This window comes from Podarcis cretensis (genome assembly GCF_951804945.1).
Source record: "Podarcis cretensis genome assembly, chromosome: 6".
Lineage (NCBI taxonomy): Eukaryota > Metazoa > Chordata > Lepidosauria > Squamata > Lacertidae > Podarcis > Podarcis cretensis.
This window is the reverse complement of record NC_137175.1, coordinates 54,333,315-54,354,604: the sequence shown is the minus strand read 5'-3', so window position 1 is coordinate 54,354,604 and position 21,290 is coordinate 54,333,315. Positions and strand designations below refer to the sequence as shown.

The 21,290-nt window shown below is 46.5% G+C and overlaps 1 protein-coding gene across 2 annotated transcripts; it reads right to left on the bottom strand.

Moving 5' to 3' along the window:
* Positions 1-1,034: 1,034 nt before the first annotated feature.
* Positions 1,035-21,270, bottom strand: LURAP1 (leucine rich adaptor protein 1). 2 transcript variants are annotated; one of them, XM_079980511.1, is made up of 2 exons: positions 21,091-21,270; positions 1,035-5,107 (listed from the first exon to the last, which is right to left on the bottom strand). In XM_079980511.1, exons 1-2 carry the CDS (start codon positions 21,241-21,243, stop codon positions 4,406-4,408), a joined length of 855 nt encoding a protein of 284 aa, XP_079836637.1. In that variant the 5' UTR covers positions 21,244-21,270; the 3' UTR covers positions 1,035-4,405. The 2 variants fall into 2 exon arrangements, with proteins under 2 accessions (XP_079836637.1, XP_079836636.1); XM_079980510.1 differs by lacking the exon at positions 21,091-21,270 and adding an exon at positions 13,026-13,990.
* Between the last annotated feature and the right edge of the window lie 20 nt (positions 21,271-21,290).

Below are 21,290 nucleotides of genomic sequence, written 5' to 3'. Positions count from 1 at the left end.
GCCATCATTCCCAGCTATGCAAGAGAAATTTTCATAAGTTATAAAATGCTTTGCTCTCTGCAAACAGCACAATGAATTCTCCTAGGTGAGAACACTGGAAAATCCCATCAATTTTGTTATGGGAATGAAAATATTTCAAAAAGGGCCAACATCCTTAAACTCCACCTAGTGATGTGTGCTGTAACAAGATGAACAATACATTAATATTCAAGGCAATTTACTCTGCATTCTAACAATTTGGAGAGAAGCTTCCTTCTGGTCATATTGCCTAGAGAACCTGGATTTCTTTATTTGCCTTATTCTGCAGCATATGGCTTTGTTCTCTGTTTTGAATCATTTGAGGCCATTTCCTGTGCTGGGTTTGGTTATTCCCAGCCGTGCACCTGCTTGGGACATTCTATGATCTGGATTGGGTATGTTGAAGCAGCTGCTTGGGCTGTCCAGTCTCTGGGCAGGAAGTTGGACCAGATGAACATTGTTCCCACCCAGTTTTCGAATTCTCAATTTCTGGGCATATTGTCCAAGTTTTGCAGCAAGTAGCAGTGAACTATATATTTTAAGCAAACTCATCCCAAATGTGAAGTGTTCATATTGTAAGCATCTGTTTGTTCTTCAGTTGCTTTGAAAGCAAATGTTAATCTGCCACAGTTGTGTGCACTGATTTTGATTGCACATTTATTCGGATGAAATCAAATATGTACGAACTTGTTTTCGAAATGTCATTTTCAGGCTCTGAAGTCAAAGTTTGCCTTTATGAATTGTGATGTAGACTTTATACTGGGCTCTGATTTCTAGTGACAGATGAAATTGGCCATAGGCTGCGTATAAGTTTAACCAACATGGCCTGATAAAGGTGGAACAAAGAACAAGGTGCTTATCACATAACCAAAGTGGTGAATCCAATGAACTTTGCAAGGGTGCCTTTGTAGAACAGTATTTGTTGTTGTGTCACCATTGTAAAATGAATATGGCAGCAAATTAAACAAACCGAAACAATTCCTGATTTCCAAGCAACCCATTGTTGAAACTTGGGGAAAGAAGCATAAAGGATTTTATTGTTCTTGGGGTTGGAAACATGGGCAGAGGCATTAGACAACATTGCTTGTGGAATCTATTCATAATCCCCACGTCATTCACTGACCCACACTACTGCTGAAAGCTGGCTTTTTGTCCTTTCAAGCCAAGGTGTTGGTATACTGACATGCATACAAAAAGCTTTAAGGGTGGATATAACTGACAGATGAAGCAATATAGGTCTCTTCACAGAGGGCAGCCACTGCTGCTGCTACTGCTGCTCTCATTTCTGAGTTTGGATTCTTCAGGTTTTTAAGACCACATAGTTTGTACCAACCCACAGCAGCTCAGAAGGGGGGGGGAGGCATCGGGGGTCAAATTAGATTGGCCATCATCAATCGCATGATTGAAATAAATGTGTCTTGTTCTTAAAATGCATGTAGTTTGTCTTTAAACATGCTGTTTAAGTAGCGTGCGCGCGCGCGCACACACACACACACACAGTGTGCAATCAGGATCAGGACTCAAGCATGTGGGAAAGGGGCTAACCCTTTTTCAGCCCCGTGTCACAGTTTGAATGAAAAATGCCTTCCTCTCTAAATTTTGCTCCCCACCCCCAAAAGTAGCAGTTTGGGAAGGAATAGTATCAGGGTGATAACATAGGAGGAAAGGATTAAAGTACCCCCCCATCATTCAAAGTCGAATCCTTTTTAAAAAGGGGGGGGGACAGTTGCTGTTACACAATTAAGGGTTCTATGTAATTTCACCCTTTACAATTCAGCATTACATGGGAAATCTGTGTGTCTTCCTAGCAGCCTGAGAAAAGAACAAGTCCTTAAGGTTGTTGATGCAACACTTTGTGGTGTTGTGTGTGTTTTCCTCCTTAGAATTATGTTGAAACCTTCAGGAGAGGACCGTTGTGACTTTATTGTTAAAACCAGAATTCAAATGCACAGTGAACTCTGTCATATGGCTGGACACATCTACCTTCATCACACAGCATGCATAACTGAGTGCTGAACGTTGTATTGCAGCTGAGGAACTGGCGCCTTTAAGAATGATGAGCATAACAGACACGGAAAATTTAAGTGAGCCTTCACAGAAAAGATGGTAAGACCAGATTGGCCGGTGTCATTTTGGCACGCAAGGTTCTGAAAGAAAATCTAGGGAGAAGATGGATGCGCCTCAAATACAAAAACCATGTTTAAAAGGATTTCAAAGAAAATACCGTAAGGATTCAGAATGTAGCATGCTGTGCTGTGAAAAATGGTTTTGAAACTTGCAGGATGAAAGTGCACAGTGGCTCAACAGAAGCACTGCAAAACTTTGTAAGACTGACAGATATCTGGCATTACTGACAGCACCTGTCCACCCTGCTTTTATGAATTTGACATTGTCTACAATGCTGGCAGGTCAAAAATTGCAGCAATGTGGGGCATGGTGCAGCAAGGAGGAGGGAATAGCAAATGAATTGTCAAACCTTACAGGGAAGAGACTGGAGGATTTGCATCAGAGAGAGTCCAAAATTGGTCCTGTTTCAGTCTTAGCCAAAGTGGGTTAAAGGGACCATTAATTTAAACAAAGGGACCATTAATTTAAACAAAGCCGAAACTACTTCAGCCTGCTCCTTTATTCCCTTTCTAAAAAAAGAGGAAGATTAGATTTCTGCTTTAGCAGGAGTCAAACGTTGGCTTCATGACATCCCCACAAAATCAGGTAATTCCATCTCCCTCTTACTACAGGGTAAATTGCATGGGAGAAAAGCTAGTCAACTTCTTTGAATCCACATCAGAAACAAAGCACATGGGGTTGAGGAAAACCCAGGTCCCTGCCTATTAGCCTGAAGATAGTGACAAAAGCATATCTGTCTGTGTCTGTGTCCCTCTGCGGAGCTGAAAATATGCTGGCTCCCGAACATTTGAGCACACCCTCAGTTCTTCTCCCCAGGATTTTCATTGATCAGCTTTCCCCAATTTGGTGCCCTTCAAATGTTTCCACAACAACAACCCTGTTTGCTCAAGCCAGCATGTAGCAAGGGTCAGGGATGATGGGTGCTATAGTTCAGAAACATCTGAAGGGTACCAGGCTGATGAAGGCTGGCCTTGTAAAATGTGTGAACACCAGAGAGAGGCAGTGTCCTGTCTCCAAGCATGATTCCTGCCTCCCTTTAAGCTTGGAAAGAGATCTGGGGCTTGTTTGTGCACCTCCAAGGTACTTGGACTTCCTGAAAGCATGGAACTAGGGACGGGGAAATAATCCCCAGAGACATGCTACACCTTCAGTGCAACAGAGGCGCTTCTAGACAAACTTCTGGGGGCCACATCTCAGTAGAGGGAAGAGCCAGGGGTAGAAGTGGGCAGAGCAATAAATATAAATGTTACCATTGTACAGAGTAGGCACAAATACACACACCCTTATCCTCCATCCAAGCAACCAAGAAGCGTTTTCAGAGTTCAAAAACACATTCCAGACAAAAGGACCCAAGGAGGATGCAAAGTAGGACTGGTGAGGGCTGTGGCCACAGAGGAGTATAGCTGGGGGAAAGCAGTCTGTAGGGGATCCCTACAGGCCAGACAGAGAAGTCTGGAGAGCTGCGCTTGTCCCCTGGATCTGAGTGTCCCCATTCCTGCTCTAGCCCTTCTCAAAGTGCCTTTGATGCACACTAGGACAGTAGGAATAGTTACTACCCCCCCCCCCCAATTTTCCTCTGCTCCAGCTCAGGTGGAGGCAGCGACGAACAGAGAGGAATGCTCATCATGGTGAGTGCTGCAAACAAACTGGAATGTGTTTCCCCCATTCCTTTCTTAAACCTGGGACTTTGCTGAACTATTGAGCAAAGGAGGGATAATCTCCCCATCAAAGTGCATAATAACGAAACAGATGAGATGGGGAAGTGGTGTCAAAGGCATGACTCTGCTTCCCTTCTGAAACCCACAAGCAACTCTCCATTAACATGAACAGGAAGAATAGGGGGCAGAGTTCTCCCAAGGAAAGCCACGGGGGTTGCATCAAGGTATGTGCGCCTCGTTGCTCTTAAGATGAAGATGTTTCTCCAAACCTCATGGATGTGTGGAAGCAGTGATGTGTCACACATGACAATGCAGCATCTCTCTCAGAGATTAGAAACATTATTGCACAAGATTGAAGGATGCCGTGATGGAAGGCCAAGAACCCCTCCAACAGGTATCGCTCGACACAAGAGCTCTTCTTAGAGGCAGTTAATGACAAGGGAGAACCATGCAACTCTATGTTGTGTCCACCAGCAAATGCAGTAGACAGAAGCAACCATTTTGGCAAGGAAAACAGATGGTCCAATCCAAAGTGCAAACTACTGTAGCTGCATGAGGCCCTGAGCCCATAACCTGCTAGCCCAGGCAGCGAGTCTGGGATGCTACAAGAATGTCACATCGTCTTGAGACTGAACCCACTGCCAATGGGCATCATACTCCAAGTGCCTCCTGCTATTCAACTTGCAGTTCTCCATGTCAACTTTGCTGCTCCTCAAGGCCTTTGCTGCTGGGCTGCTCAACTGCTCGGCAGCTGCCAAGGGTAACTTAACCTCAGTGCTTTGCTCCAGCCCTGGGACATTTCTGCCCAATATCCCATTGGCCATTGGTGGTGACTTCCCAGCAGCTCTGTTTGGCTCACTTGAACACTGGCTTTTAACGGGGACCCTCTCGAGGCACATTTTGCTTTTCTCCGGCTCTTTCTCACCCTTGGCAGGAAAAGCCCTATCTAGGTCAGTCTTTGATCTTTCCAGCTCAGCTCTGGCCAGTGGCCTGCCTAGGGTGGAGGACATTATGGGTTCCATGGAAGAGCTTTGCCCATACTCGTCCATATCATCAGCAAGTGTGTCCAAATAGCTGCCAATGGAGATGCTGTCCAACTTGTCATTGGGGTCTTGAAGGCTGTTCCAGCTGCCCCGCCGGGATGTCTCCTGACTCTCCACCAGGCTGTACTGGCTGCTGGTGAGGCTGCTGCAGCGGCTGGTCAGCGTCCCTTTCTCCTCCAGGAGCCACTTCACCGCCTCTATGCCCTCGTGCACTGCTACTAGCTGCTGTAAGATCTTGATGTCTATTGCTCTCAGGTAGGCCTGTGGGATAGGAAAGAAAATGCAGTACAAAACTATTAGCTGCAGGAGATATGGAATGGAGGACCTTCTGGAAGGTATATATGTATAGCACAGGAACATGGGAATCTAGCTCAGTCTTGTCTGCACTGACTGGTGGTGAGATTCAGGAAGGAGTTTCTCCTAGCATGATCCTAAGTGGAGATGCTGGGAACTGAAATTGTGGCATTCTGCATGCTATGGCCCTTCCCCTTGGCCACTCAGTGCAACAGCCCTGCTTCCATGAAGAACCACCAAAGTGTTCTGACGATGCAAATATAAATAAATACAGTAACAATGCCAACTGGCAAGGGGCAGTTCTTGGCACTGGACTTCTCTCAGTTGGGTCAGGAGCTTCTCATGTGTTCCATGTGGCAGGCAACAATGAAAATGAGGAAAAAACACCAGGTGGCTGAAATGAAATGCAGTGACAACAGAGGTCTCACCAGAAGGCCCCATGTATTGCATGGGAATTTACTGCCCCTCAGGAAGACAATTTCCCCCAAAAAACCCTGTTGCGCCTGCAATAAATTTCACTTAAGCTACCTAGAATCCCCCTTAAAAAAAACCAAAAAAAACCAGCCATTACATCTTTCCTGGTTTTGTGGTTGGGTTTTTCCATAGAAACCATTTTTTCTTGTAGCTACCTCATTTCCACAAGCTACCTCAAATCTTTCCCCCTCCCAAAGCAGTGGCATGGTGAAGATCAGAGGCCTTTGTATATAAACCAGTGGCAAACAGCTCCTAACAAAAAGCATAATTCAGCATTCTTTGATTTAAAAAACACCGTTTATGAATCAGTCCCCAGCTTTCACAAGGAGAAGCTGAGTTCCGTCAAAGTTCTCCCAGTTGTACACAGCATTTGCTCCTGAATGCAGCCAGCACAAAACTCCACGATGCTGTCACAAAACTCAGAAGAGAGGCAAGGATCTTGAAAAGCTAGCAAATGATTTGTTTAGAGAAGTTTTGATTTATTAGGCTAGATTCAAAGGCAGCGGTATTGGTAAATGATTCCAGCTGGACAAGATGCCATTGAACTAGCTGATGAGGCATGTGAGCACCATGGACAGAGGAGAAACAGTTCCAACAGCACGTAGCAAAACGGGAAAACAAACAGCAGGCCTGTCTTCACCTAGAGACCAAGTGCACCACCAAAGGCCAATGAAGACCAACCCACAGAAAGCATGAAAGCCATCAACTAAGGGCAGCTTGACACATGACGATTTCTGCAGGCAACACCAGCATTACACTAGTGTGTCCCACTGCGGATGTCAAAAGTGCAGGTATAATGTTGACCTGCATCTTTGTGTGCATAGCATTTGAAATGTACATAGTTACTGCAACACCAGTGTGATACTTGTGTTTCCTGCAGCAACTCCAACATGAAGAGCTGCTCTGAAATGTATGTATAAACATCGAAACCCTCCTTTTCTTCTTCTAAAAGGAAAAGAACTTTAACTAACTAATTGATACCAAAAATCAGTACTGGCAATGACTATGAGAGTGCCAGATTCCAATGTATTCAGTGGAGAATGATTAGTACTAGACCAGATTTGTTTCAGGTACAGATGACTTGAACAGATGTAGATATATTCTCACAGTTTCTGCTCATGAGCTCAGACATGGAATAAATCCTCCTTTTTTGGAAAGCAGAGTTACTGGTAGTTGGCCAGGGCACTCAGTTGGGCACTTAACAGGGAATGGCAAAGCATTAATTGTGTCCACTTTTCCTTCAATAATACCTCATAACTAGTTTTGGGCTGCAGGTTTCAAGCCATTTTACAAGGGCTTGAGGTGGCAAAATAATATTTACATACCAGCAGTTTTGCACTTCCACTGCAGCTGGTTTTGGAAAGGGGAAGTCTGAATGAACAGATGGAGGAACTGTGACTAAGGAAAAACATGTCCAGGAAGTGCTTTTTAAAAACCAGGAAAAGACCAGAGAACAAATGGCAGGTCTGCAGGACATGGATCCTATTGCACAAATGTATAGTTCTATTTTTGAATAAAGGCAAATAAACAGAACAGCAGCTGTTCTTTAAAGAGATGTGACTGCTTTGTAGTGGCAATTCCCAGTGGGCAGAATGAATGTGTTCAGTCTGAAATTGGATGGATGCAGACAGTGAGCATAGGCTTCTGAATTGTTTTCCAGAGTCTCTGCTTCCATTGCATCTTTTAAAACATGTTAAGACTTAAATTGCTATAGGTTTAAAGAAAATACAGTGGTGGTACGGCCTACATCTCTGGGCTGCACACTTAAATAAAAATGGCTCTGAATGTGGTGCAGAATGTTAGGGGAACAGTCTAAATATCCTACTAAATATCCTACAGGGATACTCTGGATATGTCCCCCTGGACCTTATAAAAAATTCTGTGCTGATGTTCCCATAGGGAAGCCTTTGTCAACCTGGTGCCCTTCAGTTGTTCTTGGGCTACACTTCCCAGAAGTCCCAGCCTGGATGGACAACAATCAGGGTCAGGGATGATGGGAACTGGAGTTCACTATGATCTGGAGGGCACCACAATGGCTACCCTAATGTGCTAGGAGCTAGCAACATATCTCCATGGCATATCTTCTATGCCCAGGGATGGTAAAATATGTAAGAATTCAATTTGATTGATTAACAAGGGACAGAAAACCACCACAAACTAAGAAGGAAGACATATTCCTTTGTGGGTCAATATTTATGTAAACACTCCCAGTTTGATGCTGGCAGAAATGTCTAGGATGTTCCACTTGATGGGCCATCAGGGTCTTAACTGTGCAGCAGCTGAGTTCTTTGAAGTCCCTTTCCAGGATTGTGTCAAACCAATTCACAAAAAACAAAAAACAAAAAAACTTGTTTATTTTTAGTGTAGGGTGTTTAAGGCCACAATTCATTTCAGTGGTATATTACTGGGAAAAAAACCTGCCTCTTAATGGCTGCCAAGTGAATGATCAGTCGAGGTATAAGCTCACAGCATGTTTCTTAAACTTATTTGTTTACATTCATAACACACCTAACTTTCATCTAGAACCCAAGCAGGTAGGCATGTGATTCCCAGCAAGCTTTAACAACCAGCCGCCGAGCGCAAAGTGGCTCCTTGAAATTGCTAAAACCATTGGGACCTGCAGCTTCTTGTACCAATCATGTACAGGTGACAAACTCCCACCCCCTCTCTAAGAACTGCATTAATCCACATTTGGGTACATCTGTGTAACATATTTGCATGGCAAGCACAACATGGGTGGGGATACCATTGCCCTGAGCAAGCTTCCACCCACATATCCAAAGACAGATAAGGAGTCTCATGTGAAAACATGTTCTTCACACATGATTCCCTTCTGCTGCTTTCTCTCTTACACACACACACACACACACACACACACACAAAATTTAGGCTGAGTTGGGATTTGAACCCTGGTCTCACAGGTCCTGCACTCTAATCACTATACCACACTGGCACCAAACATGCAGAACCACATGTTATGTAAAGGTAAAGGACCCCTGACAGTCAAGTCCAGTCATGAACGACTCTGGGATTGCGGCACTCATCTTGCTTTACTGGCTGAGGGAGCCGACGTTTGTCCACAGACAGTTTTTCCGGGTCATGTGGCCAGCATGACTAAGCTGTTTCTGGCGAAACCAGAGCAGCGCACGGAAATGCCGTTTACTTTCCCGAACTGCTAGGTTGGCAGGAGACATGTTATGTAGGACATATTGTTTTTTGTCCTAAAAACAAGCACCTGTCTATCCCCCCGCCTATTAATCCAGGGCAACAGTAAAAAGGAAGAGGCCTCCACCAGTATATTATTATGATTATGATTATGATGATTATTATTATTATTCCACTCAAACACCCACCAGTCATTTCCAATTCCTGCCTGTAGGGTGTGTGATTCAAATCTCTGCACAACCATAAATTTACAAGTTGGTTTTGAGCCTCACATTTCAATGTAGGACACACCGTACAACATTCCTGTAAGGCGGGGAGGGAAAACTGTGGCCTTCCAAATATTGCTGGACTACAGCTACGGCTGATGGCAGTTGGAGTCCAGCCACTTGTGGAGGACCCAGGTTCCCCATCCCTGCTCTAAGTACATTGAATACCCAAAAGGTACCCCATATATAAGTATATATATAGGCCCAAGATCTAAAGCAACACAGTGTAACTGTTTACGCTTAACCTTAGCCTGAGAAAGAAAGGAAGAATACAGAAATTGGAAATTGAGACAACCTGGTGATTCTGAGTTCTGTGCGCCAAGGCCTCTCAGCTGTCATATTTAAGGGCATGCTAAGTTCCCCTGCTCTCTTACACTGACAAGTACCATATCTGCCTGCTTATCTGTTCAAAAGCAAGATGCTAAGGAGAGCTTTAGCAAAATGGGCCATGATTTGCAAATAATGTTGAGTAGTACAAAGAATTGGCTGGGTGTTTTTTTTAAAAAAAAGATACTGGGATTTCATTCCTCCCTGCTTGATATCTCTCAAGTGCTGCTGCAGTGGCACAGTGTTCGCCCCAAAGGCACTTGGTATTAATATTAATTAGTGATTAATGGGGATCAAGCAGCACATTTTCTGGTTTGATCCAAATCCCAACTTTCCCAGGGATTAAAAACACACACAAACTTCCTCTTTGTGCTTGCCGCTAGTAAAATCAGGTCCCTCTGTCTTTTAGAATTGTAACCAAATTGAGAAATCAGTTGCACAAAGTACAATTAGAATCCAGCTGCACTGGCTGCCAATTAGTTTATGAGCCCAATTCAAAGTGTTGGTTTTGACCTATAAAACTTTAAATGACTCAGGACCACTAGAACTGCCTCTGCTCATATGAACTGACCAGACCCTGTGATCATCATCTGAGGCTCTTCTTCATGTGCCTCCTCTACGTGAGATCTGGAGGATGGCAACATGAGAACGGGCCTTTTCTGCAGTGGCTCCGTTTGTGGAATGCTTTCCTCAGGGAGGTTTGGCTGGAGCCTACATTATACACCTTTAGGCACTAGACAAAAAAAAATATTCCTCTTAAACAGACCTTTGGCTGTTTAAGCATCCAATGCCCTTTTAAATGTGTTGAGGGAGGGAAGATTATTGGTTTGCTTTGGTTCCTACTTATGATGTATTTTGTGCTTTTCATGTTGTAATTTTGTGTTTTGACTCGCCCTGAGATCTGTGGATGAAGGGCAGTATACAAATTTAATAAAATGAATGAATGGATGAAAAATTTAGCCTCATCAGCGTATGTGCAACAAACCCCTGACTTCAGTCTAAATAGAAAATATTCCACTTTTTTCAAAAAGACTTGATCCAATCCAGCAACTGGTCTAACTTAAGGGCGAAGAGCAGGAGTTTTGATGAGGCAAGAAGTTCCTAGTGCATGTTATATCTCAGCTATAGCTCACTGAGTGGCCACAGGTTACTGTCATTCTCTAGCTCCATCTCAGTTAGAGGATAGTGAAACTGGGCCATCCACAAATCTTTGGAGAATTCACTACTGCAATTACAACTAGCTACCCTCTCGCGTTCCTGGGGTTAGTAATTGCCCTTTGGGGCAAGTAGCTTGCCAGACCCACTGCTCATTCCACTAAGAAACATCTAGGTATGTGCAAATGGATACAGGCAGGCTACACCGATATTTTATTTTATTTGCATTCATATGGAAGGGTGTGCCCAAGGCAGTGGGACTCGCCATATTTGGAAATCAGTCTCCAAAGTTAGCATTGGCTCTGAGCTAATGCATCCCAACTGTTTTCTTCCCCATTTCTCAGCACCCTTGCAAATAAAAAAACCTCAGCATTAGAAACTGAATGGATGAGAAATGAAGCTGAATGCCGCCTTCAAGCTCCTCCCCGCAGTCTTTCTACCAGTTCAGAGACCTCAAGAGCCTCTTTCTCATGCTGTGGAGCAGATGTATCCCTTAGGCAAAGAGCCAGCCAATCTGTGGAGGACAAGAGGCTGTACCCTTGTATACTATTTTCTCCCTGAGGAAGCAATCTAACAATAAACCACATTTCTTATTGTTCTCTTTTTTATGCTGATGTCTGGGAAAGGCTCACTTGCATGCCAAGATCTAAGTGGAAGATAATAAAAGGCTCAGAATAATTTCATCAGCAATATCTATGGATTAGATTGATATTCCTGCCGTTTATTGCATTTCTGTCACATTAACAGGCAAGCTGGAAAAGGCTCCCAGCAGTGGTTTGGGTTCAGTTGTATTTGAACTCACCCGGAAGTAAGCTCCACTGAAGACAATGAGACTCACTTCTCAGTAGGCATGTATATTGGATTGCATCAAAAGTTTGCAGACGACAACTTTTAGCATTTGTGCTGTGCATTTAAAGTGTTTGAAGCATTTCATAGTCATTATTTTTTAGCAGTTCTTAAAACATACCTGTAAGGTGGGCCACTGTTAGGATCCCCAGTTGCAGAAGAGAGGCTGAGGCTAAGACTGAGTGACCTTAGTAAGCCCATGACTGAGATGAGATCTGAGCCACGAGCTTCTCCGTTCATAGTTCACAATCTCAGCAACAACACTTTGCCAGCCTCTACACACACATATTTATATAGCATGTGTCTGTATATGTGTATATGTATATAGTGCAAAGTGCAATCCTACGCATGCTTACTTGGGAGTATGTCCCACTACATCCAATGGTGCTTTACTTACTCTATGTATCCTTAGCTCTTCAGCATCAGTCCATCATCAAATATCCCGTTCTAGCCAATATCTCAAAGACAGACATTATAGAAAGAGTATGTGCTTAATCAGTCCAGATTCCAACTGAAATCACATTTCCACTGAAACACTGGCTGAATTGACACAATGGGTCCCAAGACCCTCAGTTGGTCTGTGAAACGGGGACTTGGGACTTGAAACACCTTCCTGCCTCCAGCATCTGAAATGCAGGGAAGCACTCCAGTTCTTGCTCAAACCCCATCGCTCCCAATCAGCATGGCCAGTGGTTGGGGGTTATAGGAGTTGTAGACCAACAACATCTGGAGGGCCACAATCCCACAGCCACTCTCTCATGGCAGGAGATAGCAGGAAAAACATAGAAAGGGAAAGACTGGTTGATAATTGCTGAAAGTGCCGTTCCAGCAGAGTCACTTATGACAGGCAAAACATGGTTTGTGTGCATTAGAACTGGTTTGCTGTGACCTAAAGTTCAAGTGGAAGCAGATGCTGCAATACTGGAGTTCCTGCATAAGTAGGGGGTTGAGCTGGATGACCTCCGAGGCCCCTTCCTATGATTCTAATAATCAGCTACTACATGAATTGGACTGAAAAGATTCACGTATAAATGTTTGGGGTGCAGTTAGCTTTAATTAATGTGATGTAAAAGTAAAGTAACAGAGCCTCTGGATAAATCGAGCTCCCTCCCCAGCAAAGAAATGTTGCATGCTTATTGTCTCCAAACATTTGGGTTTAAAAAACGCAGATTCTCAATCCCACACTGGAAAGTACAGCAGAGGCGGAACTTGGACAGAGTAGCCCAGCACTTCTCTCCCACACGAAAGGAGAACTGTATGAAGAAGTGGATGGTGGCAAATCCTAGCAGTGAGGATGGGAAGGCACTGTCCACCTACCTCTGAAACGCCATGTAGCCCAGTGGGTTCAGCATGGGTTTAAGAAGGTCCCAGGATCTTCCAGCAAAAGGATCTCTTCCAGAGCTGGGAGGAGACCTCTGCCAATCAGAGCAGGCATGCAGGGCTGGAAGGACCAATGGTCTGAGTTCATGAGAAAGCTTTTTTTATATACGACTGAGCTGTTAGGATGGGAATGAATCGTTACCCTGTTCCACGGGAGTAGGGAGGGCGTGCTTCTAGCTCCATCGATAAAAAGAAAAGAGAGAGAGTTTCGAGTCGTGCTTTTCCCCTGTCACCCCACAGGTAACCCCAAAAATGGGGGCAGCAGAACTCACCAGCTCCAGCTTCAGTGCCTTGATCTTCTCTCCCAGGCCGTGGCGCAGACCCCGGCTGGGGCTGCTCCGGAGCAGATGAGCGGCGGGATCCTCCCTGAGCCAGCGGAGCAGCCCGTCGGGGGCCTTCTGCCCTACTTTGCTCTCCAGATCCTTCAGGTCGTGGGGCAGCGGGAGCTCGGCGCAACTCCCCGGGACCTCCATGCCCAGGAGACTGGAGCCGCCTTCAGATTGGGGAAAGGGGTCCTGCCTGGAGCAGTAGGAAGCCAAGGACCCCCCTCCCCAACTCCTTCCCAAAGTCAAAGCGGGCGGGCTCTCCATGCGCTCGCAAGTAGCAACGCGCCTCGCTGCTTAATCAAGAAATTGGCAGCCAGCGCCTCGGCCTGCACCCCAGCGCACCCCAAAGATCTGGGGCGGGGCTGGGGTGGCTCAGCAGGCAGCAAAGCCTCCCGCCCCAAGGATCCGGGGTGGGCCTCACTCTGCCAAGCTCTCGGCTCCCCACTCTCCGATCTCTCTTTTATCACTGCTCCCCATCTGGGATTTGGCCAGTTATGAAACCCCCTTTGCTTCGCTCCCGCCTTCTCTAGGAGAGGCGGAGGGCAGCGGCCGCCCTTGCTTTCTCCTTCCAGGACCTTCGGGAGAGGCGGACACCCACCTCTGCCATGAGTGGACAGGGGGCTCCCTGCAAAAGTTGCCGCCCCACGCAGCAGCAGCGGGAGAGCGGGGAAAGGGCTGCCGCCGGAGCTGCGAAGCTGTCTGTTTTCCAGGCAGCCCCGAAGGACAAAAGAGATCCCTCGTCCCTTTAGAGAGTCTTCTCCCGCGCGGGGCCGTCCGGCAAAGGCAGGTGACCCAGTGACGTCCCACGCGGCTCCCGCTGCTGCTGCTGCTGCTGCTGCTGTTTCAGCCTCTCCCACCTGCCCGAGCAGGGATAGGAAAGCACAATGCAGAGAAACAAACTGCTACAAGCCCAGCTACCGTAATGCACCTCGGATAAGCGCATCATGACGCTGCCGCCTTATTTACCCGCGTGGGGAGCCATACTAATAAATGACACTGGTAGGCAGAACGGGTTTAAAAGCTGAACATCCCGTTTAGCCTCCTCGCTTCTGCGTTGCGCGCTCGCCCTCCACTCTGGTCTTTCTTTCTTTTATTATTACATTGATATCCTGACTTTCTTCCAAAGTTGAAGGCAAGGTGGCTTGATCTCCCTGCCAAGCACTGACCAAACCTGCTTAGGGTCCGCAAAGTTGCTGTTGCATCATGCGCTTGTCGGTCTATGTCCAAGATGTCGTCCACAAAACCCATCTACTATGGTTTGGACAGAGACCATGGCTGCAGACAGACAGCAGTTTCCAACAGGGAGTTTCGTGTTGCGTTGTGCACTTTCCATCCTATTCTTTACGCAAACAGAAGAGCGCTGAGCGGGAGGCAGTGGAGCCTGGGGCAAAAGACATGGAGGCCAACAGCAGGGGGAGCCAGAGCAAATGGAACTGGAGCCAATGACAAGCGGAGTCAGCTTCTCCTTTTGTCCACACCATTCTCTCTGCTGTGTTCTATTAATCAGGGCAACCCAAGGAGACAGAAGCCTCTGCCTAGACTGGACTTCTCTGTTGGCATGACTATCACCAGCCTCAGTTGCTGCAAGGAGGCAGAACCCCACTGACCATTCTATGGTCCTGAGGGCCTTAGTCATTCTCAATCCAAAGCCCACCAGCAGATTCTGCCTCACTGATTTATATGCAAGAAAGAGACCTGAAGGGATGAGGCTGGAGGTCTCTTTGTAATATTACTTTTCATCATGACAGCTGGAGACATTAATAATAAATCCAGGCAGATAGGGTTACTCCAATGGTTTTCAACCAATGTGCTGTGGCACCCTGGGGTGCCTTGAATGATGATCAGGGGTGCCTCAGGCAACACCGACCTCCTTCCCTCTTTCTTTGCTTCTCTCCCTCCTTGGATGCCCGCTTGTGTCTCTGCCTCTGCATGCAAGGCTGTTTGCCGCAGCAGCCCTGGCTACAAGCTACCTTGGCAAATGATGCCTCTGGGGCTGGCCAGGGGGTGCTGGTTGCCAGGAGCTGAGGTGGCCTTGGAGTAAGCAAGCAAGTGGACAAGGGAGCCCCACCCTTGCTGTTGGGAATGGATGGACAAGTGGGAGGCTACATCGCTGGCCTTTCTTGTGCCTGCTGTGTGCAATGCCTGCCTGGGAGCTGAGTGCCAGGTGCTGAAGGGGCGCCCTTCTGCCATGCAGGCCTGGCAGCACCCACTGCTGCCTCTCAAGATAAGGTGCCGGCCTCATGTTCACCTTTGCCCAGCGTCTGTTGGACCACTAAGGCTGAGGGCATCCTCTTCCCAGGCCTCTGTGGGGCACTGTGAGGAGGCACCTCTCTTTGGGGCAGGGCAGGAAGCTCAGAGACCAGGAGTGGCAGCAGCTGCCCAGAGGAACCCCAAAGATAGTGGAGGCTGAGGGAACACTCCACAAGGGAGGGTGTTCGAAAAAGGCTTGAGAGGCTGCCAGCTCTGCAGGCAAGGGGTGACATAACTGTGCTCTTGAGCCCCATAGAGGTGCTGCAGAAAGAATGTAGTTGGCCAAGGGAGCCGTGGACTCAAGGGCCACATTGGCAACCTTCTGAGGGCCACATTCATGTGGTGGGTGGAGCTAGAGGCAAAAGTAGGCAAAGGTATGCCTTTTCCCTTTGTACAGTAGGCTGCACACAAGTTATAGGTTTTTGTACACACACCTATTCGCAAGTACCTGCCTATTCTCCATCCTAGCAACGCAGAGGCATCGTCACCACTCAAGGACATATTGCGCCCTGGCAAAAGCACTCAAGTGTGGCAAAGTGGCCTCAGGAGAGTCCCAATGGCCAAACAGAGAGGCATGGAGGGCCAAACTGCTCTAATGAATCTTATGGAATCTGCATGGGGCCAAACTGCATGTGACGATGATAGCAGCCTCATCTCATTAAATGCAGGGCCTGCCCCAGTCAGGTGTGCCGTAAAGGAGACAAAGGTGAAATCTGAGGGGTGCAGAGGCAAGGTGGATGACATCTCCACTGCTTTCCTCTCCCTGCCCCACCTCTCTGCCCCTGCAGTCTGTGCCCCCAAGGCAAGTTTTCTTCCACCTGGACTTGAATACTAGAAGTCAACCTAAATGGGAGAAAAGTGACTGGCAGGGGGAACAGTGGCTGGGGAAGTGTTACACGCCCCTAACTCACATCTTTTTGAGCATTAAATTGCATTTCACCCCTGCTTTATTCACGATTAAGGAAACATAGTGTTTAAAGCCACTGGTGTACATTTGCCCCTTGTGTGTACATAGAATACAGGTGGTTATTTGGACAATAATAGGTTTCTTTGAAACTTGTTGGAATATTTCCCAATAAGCATTGTTTTGCATCATTTTGGATTCTTTGTGATTGTTCTAGTGACACGACCCTCCAAACTGGGGGCCCCTTTGGGGAATGATCAACATTGCCCTTGCAGGGAAATTGATTCAGTTTAGAATCTAGACCAGCAGGGGATTTCAGATCAATGAACCAAATCAGCTATCCCCTTTCATCATCCCTAAGCCAACTCCTTTGACAAGTTAAATAACAAGATTGAGCCATCAAGTGGGGAGTAGGAGAAGGAGGCGTTCTCACTTCTGCATAATTCTGTGCCTCCCAACACAGGAAGAATATAAAGCATTAAATTGGCAACTTTCCCATAATGGATCGCTTTCTGCTCGTTGCACTCTGTGGCTTCATGCTCTGATGAAACCAGCTGGCACATGGCAAGGCACTGCAGCGCTAGCACATGGTTGCAATATCTCATTGATGCAATTTCTGTGGGAAGACATCTAAGCAGCCATGGATCGCCTTCTATCATGCAAACATCCCAGCACCTTTTAAGGCTCCAATTGTATCTGGCACCTTTTTCTGGAAAAATAGCGCTCTCTCGCTCTGTGTGTGTGTCTGTGTAATCTTCTGAACCGCCCTGAGATTTTTTGATGAAGGGTAGTATCATGTAGGTAGACAGATAGATGATAGATGGATTGTGCTTTAAGTTTGTTATTTCTCTCTTTGGAAGAAAGCAAAGCAGTTTTCCTCTACATGCCATTGCTGAGAATCACAGATGGGCAGATTGTTGTCTCAAGACTCAAGTCACCTCCTAATATTCTGCCGGAATGCCTCTAAGGGCATTCAAAGTTTTGACATTCTCATTTGTTTGTTTGTTTGTACAGTATGGTGGGCACTTTCAAAATGCTGGTGCCATGATAGGTGTTATTTCACTACAGCTTGTGTAGTGCAGACTTCAAAGCATGGGCTGGTCTCACACCAGGTACAGCAAAAGAGCCTGCATGCACTGGAGAAAGTGGGTGTTCGCTAGATGGAGATCCTTCATTCTTCAATATAACTGTTCCAATAAAGGAGAGATATGGCACTGGAATCACATGAGCAACTACTTAGGACCCTTTCAGACATCCTTTATACTGTGCACTCATGATGACTTGTATTGAGGCAGCTATACACTGTCTTGCTTTTAATTCTGTTTGTGCTTGCAAGAGTTCTGGGGCAGACGTACTGTTTCGTTTCCAACCAGTGCATGTCCCATAACATCCTGCTGAAATCCTATAACAAATCCTGTAGCATTTATAGCACAAATGTTGCAAGGTATCCCACTTTTGTTGCAATGACATGATAACGTTGGAGAAGCAGCGAATAAAGCAGCATGATGTGTGAACAGTCCACTATAAGTCTACCACTAATGCACTATTATTGTATCAATGACATGTTGCAGAATATACAAAAAGCAAACAAAGAAATGCAGCCCCCACCAGTCTGGAGGGACCCTCAACCGCATTGCATCCTACTCCTCTTTCATCATATATTGCTGTAGAAGCATCAAGCATGCAATTTCCTCCCCGGAGGAATGGGTGGTTACTAATCCTATGGCACCTACTACCAAGATGGGATACTGAGTTGGATGGGAGGACGTGCTTGACCTGGTGAACCTGTTCATACTTTTTGACAGCTGTGGCCTCTTCTTTGTCCTGCAGTTTCTATTTGTCAATTACACCAGTCTGAATGGCTAGTAATTAGCAGAGCGATCTGGCTTCCCTTCTGGGAAATCACCCTCTTAATACAGCCAGACACTACAGGGCGATGCCTGGAGGAGCCAGCCAACCATTAAATTGTTAATCTGCTTCAGGGGGCCTAGCAGACTCCAGCCCACCCATGCACAGAGGAGGGGGGTCAGAAAGGACAGAGGAAGGTGAGAAGGTGCAAAGGAGGCCAAGGATCTCCTGTGTTTAGAAGCTGTGTAGAGGCAGCAATTTCAGCAGGAGCAGCTGCACCAGCCAAAATTCCATCTCCTGCCCCAAATGGGCAGGGTATGAAGAAGAAGAAGAAGATATTAGAGCCCCAGTCTGCCTTGGCATCTGCTCACCCTGGAAAAGAATGCAGCTATGACCCTGTGCCAAGCAAGCCTGGCCAGATGCAAAGGATGGTAAGGTGCCTCTACTTTTAATTTCTCCACCCTTGTATTAACTGTTTCCCTCTTCTCAAGGGCTCAGGAACCCTACCTGTTCTCTGACACTGCTTGGAAACAGAATGAAGTATTCTGACCCCACACTCTGTAAGAGAGACTCTCGTACATGGGCAGCGTTCTAGTTACAGACAACTAAATAATGAAGCAGCTTCTCTGTGAACTAATGTAAAGGTCAGATTGAATGTTTAGCCATACCAATAAACTATACCTAAGATCAAATTCATTTTCATGTCTTGATAAGCACTACAAAGGGTAATTCAACAGAGTGTCATTGTGCTTCATTCATGCACTCATATACAGTACCGCCTTTCTGCTATGGCACCAAAAAGCGATTCACAATTTTTAAATATAAAAACAAGCAGATGTCAGGAGCCAATTGAACTTTTTTCTCTGGTATCTTGGATGAAGCAGAGAACAGACACAGACACTCAAACCTAACAGGGGGAAACGATTTCCATGCATCTGTAAATAAGCTGTAAGACACCAAAACAAAAACTAATGAAACTATTTAACTTTACCTTTGAAGATTTTTTTCCTTGAACAAGGCTGCTTTGCTTCTGTCCATGTTATTATACCGCCACCCAGTGGTGTAATGATGCAATCTCCCCCTAATTGAAATTAGGACTGAATCCGTATAGGCTCAACATGTGAAAGCAAGAGGAATGTGTCTGTTTTCCTTGCATCCCACCTCCACCAATTGCAGTAGCCCTGGGTGCACAGAGCCTATAGCCCAATGCATGCATTATGTGCAGGGTATAGCTGAACAGAGAATGGAGCAGGGCTGCACTTTCAACCTACTTGCAATGCTGGGTCTTCCTTCTCCAACAACTAGGCGTGCACAGTTGGCTGCAAGCAAAGCCCAGCATGGGAGCTCCAGCTTATAATAATAATAATAATAATTTATTATTTATACCCCGCCCATCTGGCTGGGCCTCCCCAGCCACTCTGGGCGGCTTCCATAGAAAGCAAAAATACAATAAAATATCACACGTTAAAAACTTCCCTGAACAGGGCTGCCTTAAGATGTCTTCTGAATGTCAGGTAGTTGTTAATTGCTTTGACATCTGCTGGAAGGGCGTTCCACAGGGCGGGCGCCACTACCGAGAAGGCCCTCTGCCTGGTTCCCTGTAGCTTTACTTCTCGCAGTGAGGGAACCGCCAGAAGGCCCTCGGCGCTAGACCTCAGCGTCCGGGCAGAATTAATGGGACTTCTCTTAGTAAACTTGCGTAGGATTGGACAGTAGTGGTTTTTTGTCTGCTCCAACATGGGAATTCTTCTGTTATTCGTTTCACTCTAAAAATGTCGGTACGACTATCATATTCTCAGGGTTAGCATTTTTCTTTCAAAGTTAATGACTTAATAACTATTGAGTTCAATATTTTATTTTAGGAAATTCTAAAAGCTGAAATTATATATTGTGTTTCCCCAGAAGCCTCAATGGGGCTTGCTTCTCAGCAGGCACTTGTAGGACTGTGCTGAGAACCACCTGTAGCTGAAAAGGGCTCCAATGAGCAGAAGTTTAAACCATCACTGCTACTTGATGGAGCAAGGCAAGGGAGCCTGTGGTGCTCCAAATATTGCTAGACTAAAAAACCCATTACCCCTGCCTATTGGCCATGCTGGCTGGGGCTGGTGAAGTCTAACAACAGTTACAGGACCACGGGTTCCACATCCCTGAATTAAGTTGGGTGGGACTTTTGTCTAGATGGAAAAAAAGAAATAGGAGGGGCACTGTGTGAGAGAGGAAATTGGGTAGGATTTTTCCCCCCTTTGCATCTCCTTTCCTAATGTCATTTTAAAATAAGGTTACCAGACATCCCCGTTTCCTGGGGACAGTCCTCGGATTTACAAATCAGCTCCCGTCTATTTAGTAGGAAGTTGGAAAGTGTCCCCAGATTCATTGAAAAAAAATATGGTAACCTTATTTTAAAAGTTCTATCCTTGAGGCAAGGGCACTCATACTTTTAATCCCTCTGCAACCTTATTCCTCTCTTTGAGCTCTTGGAATAGGACATCCTTAAAGCACTGCATAAACCTATGACATACTAAACACTCGCCTGATAGTGTTAAGGGTGTAGGTACCCTTCTGGCCAGCAGAAATGGCTGTGGCTACCGTCATCTTTTATCCCCACCCCCACCCCCACCCCCTGCGCGCGCCACATTCATCCAGAAATGTAGCGCAATCGAGGCTCCCCTTCTAGCTGGGGGCGACTAACGATCCTATGGTGCGCCTTTTGAAGTCGCACCAGCCTCTGAAACTAACGTGTCGTGTTTCTCGGGATTTGCACCCACCCAGCAGAAGTCGACTCCAGGAAATCTGTCGCTGCCTTTTAGGTAACTCCTTAGTGTAGCAACTTGTTACACGTGTGTATGTGTGTGTGCGCGCGCGTGCGCGCGCTCTCCCTCGCTCGCTCTCCCTTTGTACACGTGTCCCGGCGAAGATGCTGCAGAAGAAGCAGCTTGGCTTCGGATCGAGGTTTTTCTTTTTTAACCAACCTTTGGGGGAACATATCTTGGCACGCCTGCCTGCCCTCACCTGCTCGGGGCTCCAGCCTGCGGCTTGGAAAGAAGACTCCTCGTCCTCCTCGCCTGTTGCGCTCCTTCGAGGAGGGGCCGGCGCTTGGATCGGCGGCCAAGGGGGCCAATGGCACCGCTGCGTCCCTGCCATGCGGCGCCTTCTTCCGCCCATCGACAGCCAAGCCGAGACCTCTGCGGCTGCTCCGCCCCTTCTCCTTC